The sequence below is a fragment of the Microtus ochrogaster genome, linkage group LG8 (assembly GCF_000317375.1).
Source record: "Microtus ochrogaster isolate Prairie Vole_2 linkage group LG8, MicOch1.0, whole genome shotgun sequence".
Taxonomy (NCBI): domain Eukaryota; kingdom Metazoa; phylum Chordata; class Mammalia; order Rodentia; family Cricetidae; genus Microtus; species Microtus ochrogaster.
The window spans coordinates 9,862,388-9,876,119 of record NC_022033.1 but is presented as its reverse complement, the minus strand read 5'-3'; the positions used below and the strand labels follow the sequence as shown (position 1 = coordinate 9,876,119).

Below are 13,732 nucleotides of genomic sequence, written 5' to 3'. Positions count from 1 at the left end.
TTAAGAGCCTGAGAATGGGAAATGATCTGCGGAGAGCTCCCTGACATATTCACTGCCTGAAAGCCAAGCTCACCAGGCTGGAGGACCCAGGTGTGTCCACTGGTGGAGCCCATTTCCGCCCTACTCGGAATCACACTCCCTCACCAGTCTGAGGGACAGTAATGAGGCCCCAGCAAGGTGTAAGGATGCCTGATGCATACTCTTCAGGGCAGGAGAGGATGCTGAGGGGCAGAGGAGGACACTGAGAGGCAGGGGGAGGACGCAGAGGGGCAGGGGAAGACAGAGGACGGGGGAGGACTCCACTCACCCTCACGATGATGCCCATCCGCTTGCTCTCGTAGGTGAAGGGAAAAACCTGCAGGATGGTGAGATTCAAGATCTGGTCGCCAGGGGTCCTCAGCTGCATGGAGGACTGGTCTCGGCCCACCAGGGTCAATCCCACACTTTCTGTCCACTGGACCAGGGCCACCTGGAGGAAGTGGAGTGTGGGACATCAGACACGCTGCACGTGAACACTGAGAAAGGGGAGGCGGAGGCAGAGGGGCTGTCTGGCAGGCCCTAAAGCAGCCTCACACCACAGGTGTGTGGCAGAGACCCTGCAACCACAGTTCCCTCTGGAAGACTGTGCACCAAGCCTGCTACCCATACGGAAAGAAAGGGTAGGGCACAAGGAGGTCTTCACCCCTGGCTCTCCCTTAGCTGGGTACACTACTCTCCATTAGATACAGTCTAGTCTTTAGTGGGTGATTCTGTAAACTGCCCCCCTCATTAGAGGGGCGGGAAGGGCTTGCAGCAACCTGTGGGGCATTTGTAGCTGGGAGTCTATGTTCCTGGCTGCTGCAGCGCGATCACCATCAGCTGTCAGCAGCGCTGCCTTCCCAGCTGCACTAGCCACAAATGCCAGTAACCTGCTCTACGACCCCAGCCTCCAGAGCCCTGAGAACCATGTTTCTGTTGTTCATAAGGTGCCCAGCCTGTGGTATTTCATTACAGACTAAGACACTGACATTTAATTGTTTTTCCTAACAGTTTTCTATTGAAATTTCAAACTGACAAATCAGTAAAGAGCCATACAAAATGACCCTACAGTGTGTGTGTGTGTGTGCAATACTCTTGGGTGTACATGAGTAAGAACACTTATTCATGGATTCATGGGGTGTGGCTCAGTTCACAGTGCTTAAATAACATACACAAAGTCCCAGGCTCCATCTCGTAAATTGGATAAAACAGACCATGCTGACACAAACCTTTCTTCCCAACACTTGGGAGGTGGAGACAGAAAGATCAGAAATTCAAGGTTCTCCTCAGTTACATAGCAAATACCAGGCCAGCTTGGGCTACACAAGACCCTGTCTCAACAAACAAACAAACAAAAACCCTCTAGAGCAGCAGTTCTTAACCTGTGGGTCATGACCCCCCAAGGACCATCAGAAAACAGATATTTATATTACAATTCATAACAATAGTAAAACTACAGCTAGGAAGTAGCAGTGAAAATAAATTTATGTTGGGGTCAGCACATGAGGGTGGCGGCGTTAGGGAGGCTGAGAACCACTCTCCGGAGAGACAGCTCAAGTATGGGCACTGCAGGCCTTCGCTTGCTGCCTCTGGACGATGGGACACTTGAGTGCACTCACACTTAACTACGTGAGTGCATCTCCCGACACGTGATTCACAAGCCGGAAAGGAGAGGAGACTTACATCCTTCCTTACACTGGGTACTGTCCCACGTAGGGTATCTCAATCAAACCCAGAGTTTGCTGATGAGGCTATCTCTAGCCAGCTCCCTGTCCCTGCCTTCCTAGGCTGGAGTATAGGAGGCTGCCATGCCCACCTTGATTCTCTCCCCCCTCCCCTCTCCCCTCTCTTTCTGTTTTTGAGACAGGGTTTCTCTGTAGCCCTAGCTGTCCTGGAACTCACAGATCCTCCTGCCCCTGCGTTCCGAGTGCTGGGATAAAGGCTGTGCCACCACCACCAGGCTCCCTCGTTTTTCAGCAGCTCTTGTTTCACTCTGTAAAACCTTCTCCTGAGACGGGAAAGCCTGTAGCTCGGGGCTTCCATGAGCTACACCAACTCCCCTGAAGTCCGCTTCTTTACTTTAATGGAGAAAGAACCCAGAACCCCAGAAGAGAAGTGGCCCCAAGAGGCGCACGGAAGAAGCCCAAGCTAATGTGACCAATGTCACCAGGGGGATGAAGCACAGATGTGTGTAACCTTCTATGATGCTGTCGTCCACTGCATATGTCACCTCCTGTCAGATGAGGTCCTTAGCCATCATAACGCAAGGGCCTCCTAGGCTCAATGACTACTCATTCTGGAACTTTCCACCCTCTAGGACTTCAACCTGAGTCAATCGTCCTTGCTCTGTGCTCTTTCTCACAGAGCTCGTAAGACCCCCTGGAGTCCTGTTGAGAGGACTCGGGTGTGCAGTAGGATATCTAGGGGGTACACGTGTAGTAGGAGCTGCTCCCGCACGGCTAGCTTTACCCGAAATAACAACACACAAATTGTATTCTTTTAAACACTGCTTGGCCCATTAGCTCTAGCTTCTTATTGGCTAATTCTCACATCTACAGAGTGAGTTCAAGGTCAACCAGGGCTACACTGGTGAGACCCTTTCTCAAAAAAGAAAGTTTTGCCATTGCCATGCCCCTCCACAGGGCTGCCACATACACCGAAAAGAGAAAAAGCCACTGAGCTGGAAGCTGAGCATAAATGGGGCAGATTATTTTCCTAGTTCTGGATTTACAGTAGAGGGCAGGAGGGCCCATACCCTGAGGCTGTAAATCTATAGCTGAATGCAGATGTCCAGGGCTGACCATGCACTGGCATCAAATTTCAGAAATCCTGCTTCTTTGACAAGAAGAAGTGGCAATCACTCCAGTCGCCCAGGGACAGCAGCCTATTGCCAGTGCTCCAGCAAGCTAACCTTGGGCTTATATAGGCTTGGTTGATAGTGAATTTCAAAGAGACCCAGCTGAGCTCAAATGGAATCCCCCAGGGAATCAAAATAGTAGGGCTTTCTCAAAGATATTGCTTGTACAGCAAGCATGCTTCTTCCTGTCATGTGACATGTTTACATAAACACACTGGTATTTTGTGTAGAAGTCAGATGTGCAGAGTATTATCAGTGGCTACAGCCTTTGTGAGTTACAGATTATTTTTCTCTTCTTACCTAATTATACTAAAGACATGAACTGCACTGAAGAGCTAATAAAGTTCTTTAAGAATGGGTAGGGCAGTGAGAAGGCTCAGCGGGCAAAGCCTCGCTGTGTAAACCTGGTGATCTGAGTCCAATCCTACAATACTGCAGGAGAGAAAACGGCTCCCAAAGGTTATCTTCTGGACTCTCACGTGCACCACGGCTCATCCCATCCAGATACACAAATAATAAAAAGTTTCTTAATTAAGAAAAGGGAAGGCTGGGAAGATAGTTCGCAGATAAAGGAGAAATTAACTCTTGGAGGTTGTCCTCTGATCTGCATATACGAACACACACATGTAAGTATGTAGCTGGAGGCTCTGCTCTGCTCTGCTCTGCTCTGCTCTGCCTCGCCCAGTCCTGCTGGACTGGTTTCTCTCCCGTCTGCTGGTCCATGCAACCACTTATGAAATAACCATTTGGAGGCTTAATATTAATTATAATTGTTTGGCTAATGGCTTGGGTTTCTTACTGGCTAGCTCTACATATAAATTAACCCATTTCTAATAACCTATGTATTGCCATGTGCCCTGGGGCTCATTGGTAATGTTCTGGCATCTTACTCTTCTCTCAGTGGCTGCTGGTATCTCTCTGTCCCCACCTCCTTTCTCTCTCTCTGTTTGGATTTCGTGCCTAATTATATTCTGTCCTGCCATATGCCAAAGAAACTTCTTTATTAACCAATGGTAATAAAACATATTCACAGCATACATATGGGTATCCCACATCATAAGTAAATGCAATAAACAAAATTTTTAAGTATTAGATCCTTCTGGACTGTTGAAGACTCCAGAGACAAGAAAAAACATCCCTTTTTTGTTTTTAATCACAAATCAGAAACTTAAACAAGACAGAGCAAATCTCATTTAGAAGAACAGACAATGAAATACAGCATCTTCTCTATGTGGGGAAGCCTCCAAACCACAGCATCTGTGAAAGATCAAACCACAGAACATACACACACACACACCCCTCAAAGCCCCAAAACAGACACAATGAGGCTCAGCAGAGAGAGGATGCTTCTCCATAGCTGGCCAGGCACAGCCACAGCCAGTGTGCTGACACTGTGCCGAGCATCAGTATCTCAAACTCCAATGCCATCCCACGTCTACACATGCTCCTGGTCCCCAGTCACTAACTTCCAAGAAAAAAATACCATCCTGTCTCACAGCCCAAACCCTGAGGGGTCCCAATTCCATTCCTGAAAGAAAACAAGGGGCTGGAGAGATGGCTCAGAGGTTAAGAGCACTGACTGCTCTTCCGGAGGTCCTGAGTTCAATTCCCAGCAACCACATGGTGGCTCACAACCATCTGTACTGAGATCCAGCGCCCTCCTCTGGCGTGCGGGCATACATCGAGGCAGAATGTTGTATACATAATAAATAAATAAATCTTTTTAAAAAAAAGAAAGAAAACAAGACGTCATGGGCTAAACCTGATGGGCCAAAGAAGAAATCCTGTACGCTTACAACAGCTGAGCAGAGCCCAGCCCCGCCTCCCTGTCTACCCACTCCACTTACACAGGATCCCCGGCTCACAAGTTGGGAGTGGCCACATTTCACTTGTAAGACACCTGGCTTGAATATCAGTGGCCATGGTTGACCAGGGCTTTTGGTTTGAGCTACCCCACAGCACCACACCATTAACAAGAAAGTCTCCCCAGGGGACAAATTTTTCTCAAAAAAGGAAAAAAGACAGGTCTGGAATGGAGATATCCTAGTATCCCTGTACCTGTGAGCTCAGAAAAGGCTACATGGCCCCATATCACAGCCACCATGAGCCACAGAGCCCTGGTTCTTTGAAGTCCTAGTCGGTCTATGTGAGACACTGTCCCCAAAAAACAAAAATAAAACAAAAATTGTTTCTATAATCAGATGCCAAGTTTTGTAGGCAGGACAGAGGGAATCAAAAAGGCAAGGCCTAGACTGTGAGCAGTCAGGGCCACACAACTGTGTCTGACCCTTGCTGACCTGCAGGAATGGCAGGATGGCTGGGCCCTCCCCGAGGTTACCTCATCTGGGCTGGATGCCTGGTACACACGGCACGAGTCCTCAAACTGCTTCTCAGCCTCGGCCTGGTCTGTCACGCCGTTGGACTCGTACACAGGTGTCACGTTGTGGCACAGTGCGATGGCCTTCACAGCCTCATGCACACGGCTGCTCATGGTCCTTCGTACCTTGGTAGTGACCGTGGGGCCCTTCTGAGCTGGTGGCTCCTGGGATTGCTAGAGGAAAGGAAAATATAGAGAAGCTGAGCAGAAAGACCAGGGGTCTGGACATTATGTCACGGTAATGGCGGTTAGTGTTTTCTTCCTACAGTTCGGCACACAGGACTCCTGGCTTATCCATGCTCGAGGGCCTGGGTTCAGTTACCAAATAAAACACCAGAGAGCAAACAAGTAAGGTGGAAAGTGATTGTGGGAGACACTCAACGTCAACACACACATCCCATGGGCTCCTGGCTCAGCAGTCAGTAAAATCCAAGTCCTCCTCCTCAGTGCAAGGCCCATTGGGCTGGCCACTGCCAAGCTCCACAAGCTCCCACATCATCTTCCTTCCCTGCCCACTCAGACTGCCTGGGATCCCAGTCCTTCTAGGTTTCTGTAAGAACGGCTCACTTGGTCTCACCACACAGCCTTCCACTTGGAGGTGAACTCAGAGAGACCCCTGACACCCCTAATCCTCTCAGCCCCATTCACTCCCTCACGGCAACTCAGGCTTGCCCCTTCGCTACGTCTTGAAGTCTTCATTACCTAAACCTGGCTTGCTCATGTGATCTCCCGCCCCTGGCCTCCAAGAACAACACAGGCTGACAGTGCCCGCTACTCATCGTTGTGTGCCTAGCAGTCAGCAGTGCCTGGCAGGAGATGCTGCTGAACAAACGGGAAAACCGAGCTCCACTTCTGCTTGGAGGAACGGCACGGTTCGCAGAGCAATCGCCCAGCAAGGTCCTGACAGCCATAAAATACGGCATCACACACCTGTCACCCACCACTAAAGAAGAGGTAGGAGGACCAGAAATTCAAGGAGGTTAGCCTGGGATACGTGAGACCCACTATCAGTGGGTAAATAAGCAAACAATTCCCGAGGTAGGGGTAGGGGGAGTTCTCCACGTGTTTTTCCTCCATTTCTTTTTTTAGAAATATTTATGTGTATGAGTGACCTGTCTTCAGGCAGGCCAGAAGAGGGCATCAGATCTTATTACAGATGGTTGTGAGCCACCATGTGGGTGCTGGGAATTGAACCCAGGACCTCTGGAAGAGCAGTCAGTGTTCCTAACCTCTGAGCCATCTCTCCAGCCCTTTCCTCCATTTCTAAGAAAAATAAATATGAAGGCCTGGAGAGACGGCTCTGCGGGTCAAGGCACTTGACATTAAGTCTGGCAAACCAGGCTTGGTCCCTAGGACCCACAGGGATCCCTCAAAGTTGTCCTCTGACCTCCATATGTGTGCCCCGGCACACACACACATACACACAAATAGGTACGTGTAAAACAAATAGATACAAAATCACTGGGCTGAAGAGGGGGTCAGAGTCACTGTTCTGAACAAAGAGTTGCCCGCCACAGTTGCGTAGGAAGCCAGAAGTGTTTATGGGTTCCTAGAGCCCACTGAAAGTATGTGGAGAAAAGCCATGTGAGACTTTGCCACGCGTGATGCCTAACACCTATGACACGTGGTTGGCCCAAACAGAACAGATGGCCTGAGAAACAAGAAAATGACATTCATTAAATTTTTAATACTATTTTTAGTAGTGGCATTAGGCTCCTTGGCTAATTAAACAATTACTAAATTATTCTAGTCACTGCAGGGACACACAGGGCTCTGGCTTCCTGCTCTGTTAACCTCTGGTGTCAAGAGTACACAAGTTGCACTTCCAGGTCAAAGGGCACAACATGGTAACAATAATTAGAGTGAGGGATCAGAACTCCAACTTCGACAGCTCATTAGTCAAATGCTTTTAATTATGAAGATTTTAACTTTAAAATTATACAGGGGACTGAAGGCTTAAAAGAAGCCCCCTCTGCTAGAGAGATGACACTTTCTAGTGTCTAGTGGCCTGTAATTTACGTTCTATTAAATGTACGTGACGGCGCCGCCAGGACATGTTTTCATTTTGCCAACACGGCTCTGCACCTGGACTGAATCATTATTTAAGATCGGGGTCAACGGAGAAGCCTCTCACAAGGCAGCGGCTGGGTCTGCAGAGTGGAGTAGCCACAGGCTGGGAAGAGCAACTAAGCAGAGCACCTCCAGGGACAACTTCTGGAGGGGGAACTTTCCAGAAATCAGGGTTCCAGGCTGGCTCAGTCAGTAAAGTAAGACCGAGAGCAAATCAGGCTCTGTGCACACAGGGGCCAGCGCTGCTGCTGCTTGCTGCTGTTTGGGATGCGGCCAACCCACAGCTGCGGGGGCTTGTGCTCTGGGAGAAACACATTCCCAGCCAGGCCAAGGGAGCCAGGCCAGTGGGAGTCCCACAAAGGAACTCTCTAACCAGGGAAGCCACTTCTCAGGCAGTCAGAAGGTGGGGTGACAGCAGGTCAGGGTCACCAGTGGCCAGCTTCTGTGTCACCTCTATTTCCTACATCGGTGTCTTCCCCACTTTGCTGATGAGATGGATTTCGTCTCAGGGTGGAGAGGAAGTGACCATGGATACTGAGACTAGCTCAGTTGTTCAATCAATGACTCCTGTAAGTGAGTGGGGCCCAGCTGGGAGAGCATCCGCCCAGCGCACGTGAAGTCCTGGGATCAATCCCAGTCCCACAAAGATGCTGTGCACACACCTGTCATCCCAGCACTCAGGAGGTGGAGGCACGAGCATCAGAAGTTCAAGGATATTCTCAGCTAAAAGTTGAAGCCCAGTCTATACTATGTCAGACTTTTATTTTTATTTTCATATTATACCAGTGTAGTGTGTGGCGGTCAAAGAATGGTTGTGGGAGGTGGTTCTCTCTTGGATCCCTGGGATGGTTTGGTGAAAAATGCCTGAACCATCATCAACCTCCACATACCTAAGACCAAGTGTGTGTGTGTGTGTGTGTGTGTGTGTGTGTGTGTGTGTGTGTGTGCGTGTGCGCGTGCGCGCGCGCGCGCGCGCGCGCATGCACACGCGCCTCTGATACTGACCATTGTACCAGGCCTGTGACAGCCACACAATCCCATATGGAAGAGTCTCACTCACCTGGCATCATGTTCATCTTTATCAACCTCAATTCCACAGACCCTTTAACACACACACACACACTTCTTACTTAAAAAATACCAAGAAAAAAAAATAAAACCAGACATAGCACCCACAGAGATAGGTGAGGTTTTTATTACCCTGGAGAAAACTCCTTGGTCCTGGTCGTCCTATGGAGGGAGAAAGGCAAAACCACCAGTGTTTGTATGTGTATGCATGCCTTCGTGTGTGCATGTGTGCCTGCATGCATGTGTGTATTTAAAGTATATCTACTTTAAAAGGTTGGATGGGCTGGCAAGATAGCTCAGTGGGAAAAGGTGGGGTTGCCAAGCCCGACAACCTGAATTTGATCCCTGAAACTCACAAGGCAGACATGAGAACTAAATTGACTCCTGAATGTTAGCTTTGACTTCCACGTATACGCCCTCACACAAGAATATAAATGTGAAAAAAAAACTTCAAAGGGTTAAATGATTAATCCTCAAGCCAGGGGGACGTCCTCCTAGCCTCTGTCCTGGTAGGAGTTTTACCTCGTGATGAACTGGTCATTTTCTTACCGTTTGTTTGGCCTTGTATTAATAATCTAGAGTTTCCCTTCCAGAATGTTTGAGACCACTGTTTACGAGGCCAGTTTAGTTACAATCATACTCTTTACACCATCACCTGGGCGCTCGTAAACCTCCGTCTGTGCTTGCACACACGGAAGATAAACAGAGACGGGATTCCGGCTCCTTCTGCAGGACGTGTCAAGGACCGCACCTGACAAACGCCCGTCTGATATATTTCCCGAAGGTCCGGGGTCAAGCTCACGAATCTTAGGGGAGAGGTCAATGTTGTGTGAATTTGGGAGGTGGAATGTCATGCAGACACAGACTGGCCTTCTTTCTCTCCCTGTGCCCCGTGTGTCATCTTGTGAGCGCTGCCTTGGGGCCTACAGATTACACACCAGGGCTCTCGAGAACAAGGGACAAGAGCAAGGACAAGCCTCGCCTCATCAGCAGTGCTCACGGTGGCTGCTGTCCTGTGGGGCCGCTGGGTTCACCCACTAACACAGGAGTGGGGCAACAATCAGGGCTTCCAGCCTGACCCAGATTATATGGTTTGGAGCTGCAAACCACCCCTGAAGATCAAGGAGGCCAAGGAGATGGTTCAGGGGGTGACCTGGTCCCCAGAACCCACATTAAAATAAATAAATAAATAAATAAATAAACAAATAAATAAATAAATACATGCATAAATAAAAGAACAGCATAAGGAAGTAGAGGCAGAAGGATCAAAGCAAGTTTGAGTCTTGCCTGGTCTACACAGTGAGTTCCAGGCATCCAGGGATACAGTGAGACCCTTTCTCAACAAATAAAACAAAGCAGGGCAAGTCCCTCCTGCTAGAGGAACAAGTGACTGCACAGCCAGCCAGTTCTGGGGACCTGTTAGTTTACTGAGAGTCACTCAACTGTATCTTCAGCATGGTAGAAAGTGTACCTCAGTAGGTATTTAAAAACACAAAGTGGCTGGGCACTGGGGTGCACCTTTAATCCCAGCATTAGAGAGGTAGAGGCAGGAGAATCTCTGAGTTGGAGGCCAGACTGGTCTACATAGTTTGTTCCAGAACAGCCAGAGCTACACAGTGAGACCTTGTCTCCAATGAATGAATGAACGAACAAATGAGTGAGTGAAAGGCCAGAGAACACACACAATTGTTTAGTGTTCAGGATATCTGAGGCTGCAGCTCAGTTGGTCAAGAGATTGCCTAAAACACACAAAGTCCTGAGGCCGATTCCCCAGCATAACCCAAACCAGATGTGGGTACAGGCCTCTAATCCCGACATTTGGGAAGTACAGGCCCCTAGGGGATCAGGAATTCAAGGTCATCCATGGCTATGCAGTGAATTTGTGGCCAGCACTGACCGGTGAGTTAAAAGCGAGGTTTTACCTGGGTGTAAATACTGAAGATGTGGCTCTGCACTTCGTCCATGGAGTCGAGGCCGTAGGCCACCGTGCCCAGGTGCAGCCGCTTGAACACCATCTCGTTCTGGGTCAGGGTTCCTGAAACACAAGAGATGCAAGCATTCCTTCTGCTCCCCGAGTCAGCGCCACCCGCTGGCCTCAGTGCTTCCCCAGTAGAGGAGACAGGAGAAGGACCCACTCTTCTGAAAGAGCACCCCAAGACTGTGCCTACTCCCTGGGGCTGTCAATGAGGGAGCTTGAATGTCCCCTGAGTTAAGGGGGGCACATGGCACACACTGGGCCATCAGCCTGAACTGAGCAGGAACACACGCAGACAGATGAGCAAAGACACAAGACTCCTGCACCAGAGCCCCAAGGGACCGTCCCAGGGGCTTGGGGCTGACACAGCTGGACTGTCCCATTTCTGTCCTTGAAGAATCCTGGCTTCTGCTGACTTGGTGAGTGCTATGGTTCAAGCTGGAGGCACGGTGGAGAGGTGACAGCTCATGAGGGCACTAACTTCTTCAATGGATTAGCCACTGCTGAGTTACCACTGAGCAAGTGACAGAGCAAGGAGGAGCCTCCTGGTACCCTTTGTCTGTCAGCTGGACACACTCTATGATAGCCGGGGAATTATCTGGACAAGATGGCCCATGGGTATGTCTGTAGGGACTGTATGGATTATCAAATAATACAGGAGGGACAGCCCAACGTGGGCAGCGCCATCCCCGAGGCTAGCAGTCCTGAACAGTGCCAGAGAGAAGGAAGCCAGCTGAGCAGTAAGCACATACGCATGCGTTCCCTCTCCGGTCTAGACTGTGGGCTATGCTATGACTAGCTGCTTCGGAATTCCTGTCTTGACTTCCCTGCCTGATGGACTGTGACCTGGAACTGTAAGCAGAATAAATCCTTTCTCCCCTAAGTCATTCCTGTCAGAGTGTCACAGAAACAGAATGAAACCAAAACAGAAGTTCATCTTGTCCCTGGATCCTTTCTCTCGCGTTCCAGCCAGTGAGGAGAGGCTTTCCTCTCGCACCACCCTGCCTCACCAAGAACCTAAAGCACTGGAGGCTGCTGCCTTGGGCTGAGACACCTGAGGCCAGGAGCCCAAATAAACCCTTCCTCCTTTAAGTCTGTTTTCATGTTTATTGTCACAGCAACGAAAGCACCAAGTGCACCAACCACCACCGTCCTTGTGCAGGCTTCCCACACTCTGCAGCCACCAAACAGAGAGAAAGGTGTGCAGCCAGGCCTCCCACCCCACCTACTCCCAGTCCTTGATATGACCCACCAGAGGTCAGCTTAGAGCCTGGCAGGGGTTAAAGCAGAAATCAGAGGTGATCATGGCCAGACTGCCTCGGTCAACCCTGCTGAGGCCAGCTCTGTGCCTCTGACAGACACTTTGTCTCTCTGTTCCTGGTCCTGCCTATAAAATCCTTCCTGTCTCACATGGCTGGTGTGGGAATAAACTGAGAAGCACACTTCCCATGACAGCAGTACCCTGCAGGTGTCTATGACATCAGCATCCTCACCAGACACTCCCTCTTCATCCAATAGCAAGGAAGAAAGCAGCTGCTGCCACCTCTCCCACCTCCAGAGAGAGGACCGGGAGCTGCTGGAACCCACCCAGCCTCTCTCTGCCCCTCAGAGGCACTCACCTGTCTTGTCTGTGAGCAAATAAGAAATCCTGCCCAGCTGTTCAGGAATTGTGCTGGAGCGAACCACGGTCCCAGGGATTTTTGAATCCCTACGAATCACCCAGCTGTATACGATCTTGCCCATGTCCAAGTTCACACGCAAGCTAGGCAGGAAGGAGAGCAAAAAGTCACCAAGGCATCTATAAACCACACAGGCTGCACACGTGGGCTGTGCACATGAAGTCAGAACCCCACCCAGAAGCAGGAGACAATAGAGGCCACACAACCATTCTGCACGGATTCAAGTAACTTAAGAGTAGAGGAAGGGAAGTTTTTCCTTTTTAATTACTGGTCCCTGGACAAGTGAGACAGCTGAGGGCTAGAGGTGCTTAGGGACTTGCCCTTGCCAGGAAAAGGGGTCTAGCACAGAGCTATAATCCCATTAGGACCAGCACCGTGGAGTGAGTGCAGAGAAAGACACTCTGAGCATGCTGACACCCGTCCCCAGCTCACCTGATGGGAATGATGTTGGAAAACAGGAGCAGAAAGCGGATGATCTGTAGGTACCAGCGGCCAGCGAAGTGCTGCAAGGCCACCATGACCAGCGACACCACCACCAGCGCACCAAACAGGATCTTGGTGAGGCAGTTCACCTCCAGGTCAAACAGGCCAATCTGGGGGACAAAGCACAGGGTACAGAGGATTGAAGTGCAGCCCACAGTCCAGGTGGAAAGAGGGTCTCAACACATGCACCCCGGCCCCTGCCCAGTGAGGCGTGAGATACAGAAGGAGCTGCTCTTACAGCAGTGGTCCAAGAGCAAGAGCTATGGCTGAGCTCCTACAGCCCTCAGGGTCTCTGAGACACGTCATCATCAATGTCTCTTCTAACTCAAGATTCAGACTCAGAAACACAAAGCAAGTAGCCGCTGTTCTGGGCTGACCTCTGCACAGCCCCTGCCGTGCTACACCAAGCCCTGCTTCAGTCGTACACTGCTGGTCCCCCACCATACCCCAAAAGCCCAGCCGTACCCAGCTGGGGGCTGACTTTCCTGAGCAGCGTAGACAACACCACCGCCACCGTTCTAACGGCTAAGTACTTGGGGACTGGGGCACAACTCAGCTGCAGAGCCCTGCTCCAGCACGCACAGTACCCACACAAAACCAAACTTCTGCCGGGCGGTGGTGGCGCACGCCTTTAGTCCCAGCACTCGGGAGGCAGAGGCAGGCGGATCTTTGTGAGTTCGAGACCAGTCTGGTCTACAGAGCTAGTTCCAGGACAGGCTCCAAAGCTACAGAGAAACCCTGTCTCGAAAAACCAAAAAAAAAAAAAAAAAAAAAAAAAAAAAAACTTCTGTGTCTTCATGTGTCCCAAAATGCAATAAGGACACCAAATCCATAATGTCATAGAAAAAGGCTCAAACTTCATGTTAGCAACAGGTATAAGGATAAGGTCAGTGCTGGCGTGAACCTGACTCAGGTCTGGGAAGCGGTCTCCACCTGTGTACCGATATGGCATACCTTTTCAGGATATTCTGTTCTCTTTTGTTTTTTATAAACAGAATCAGGCTGACCTTGAACTCTCTCTGCAGACAAGGATAGCCCTAAACTCCTAATCTGCCTGTCTCCACCTTACGAATGCTGGGTGTGGGTATGTAGCACCACACACATCCTGTGACATTCTAAATAAAAGGATGGAGATGGAAGGGGGCTGGGACGGCCATGATGTGCAAGAAGAGAAAGAGACAAAGAGACAACATGTTGATGGGACA

The 13,732-nt window shown here is 50.0% G+C and overlaps 1 protein-coding gene across 3 annotated transcripts in view; it reads right to left on the bottom strand.

Moving 5' to 3' along the window:
• The window catches only part of Atp9a (ATPase phospholipid transporting 9A (putative)), a 97,136-nt gene that overhangs the window by 27,054 nt on the left and 56,350 nt on the right, over window positions 1–13,732 (bottom strand). For all 3 annotated transcript variants that reach the window (XM_005362835.2, XM_005362836.3, XM_013352176.2), the window contains exons 11-15: window positions 12,477–12,637; window positions 11,985–12,127; window positions 10,313–10,425; window positions 5,214–5,426; window positions 308–469 (exon numbers count right to left, since the gene is read on the bottom strand). In XM_005362835.2, the coding sequence (XP_005362892.1) occupies window positions 308–469; window positions 5,214–5,426; window positions 10,313–10,425; window positions 11,985–12,127; window positions 12,477–12,637 (792 nt within the window). The remainder of the gene's footprint in view (window positions 1–307; window positions 470–5,213; window positions 5,427–10,312; window positions 10,426–11,984; window positions 12,128–12,476; window positions 12,638–13,732) is intronic.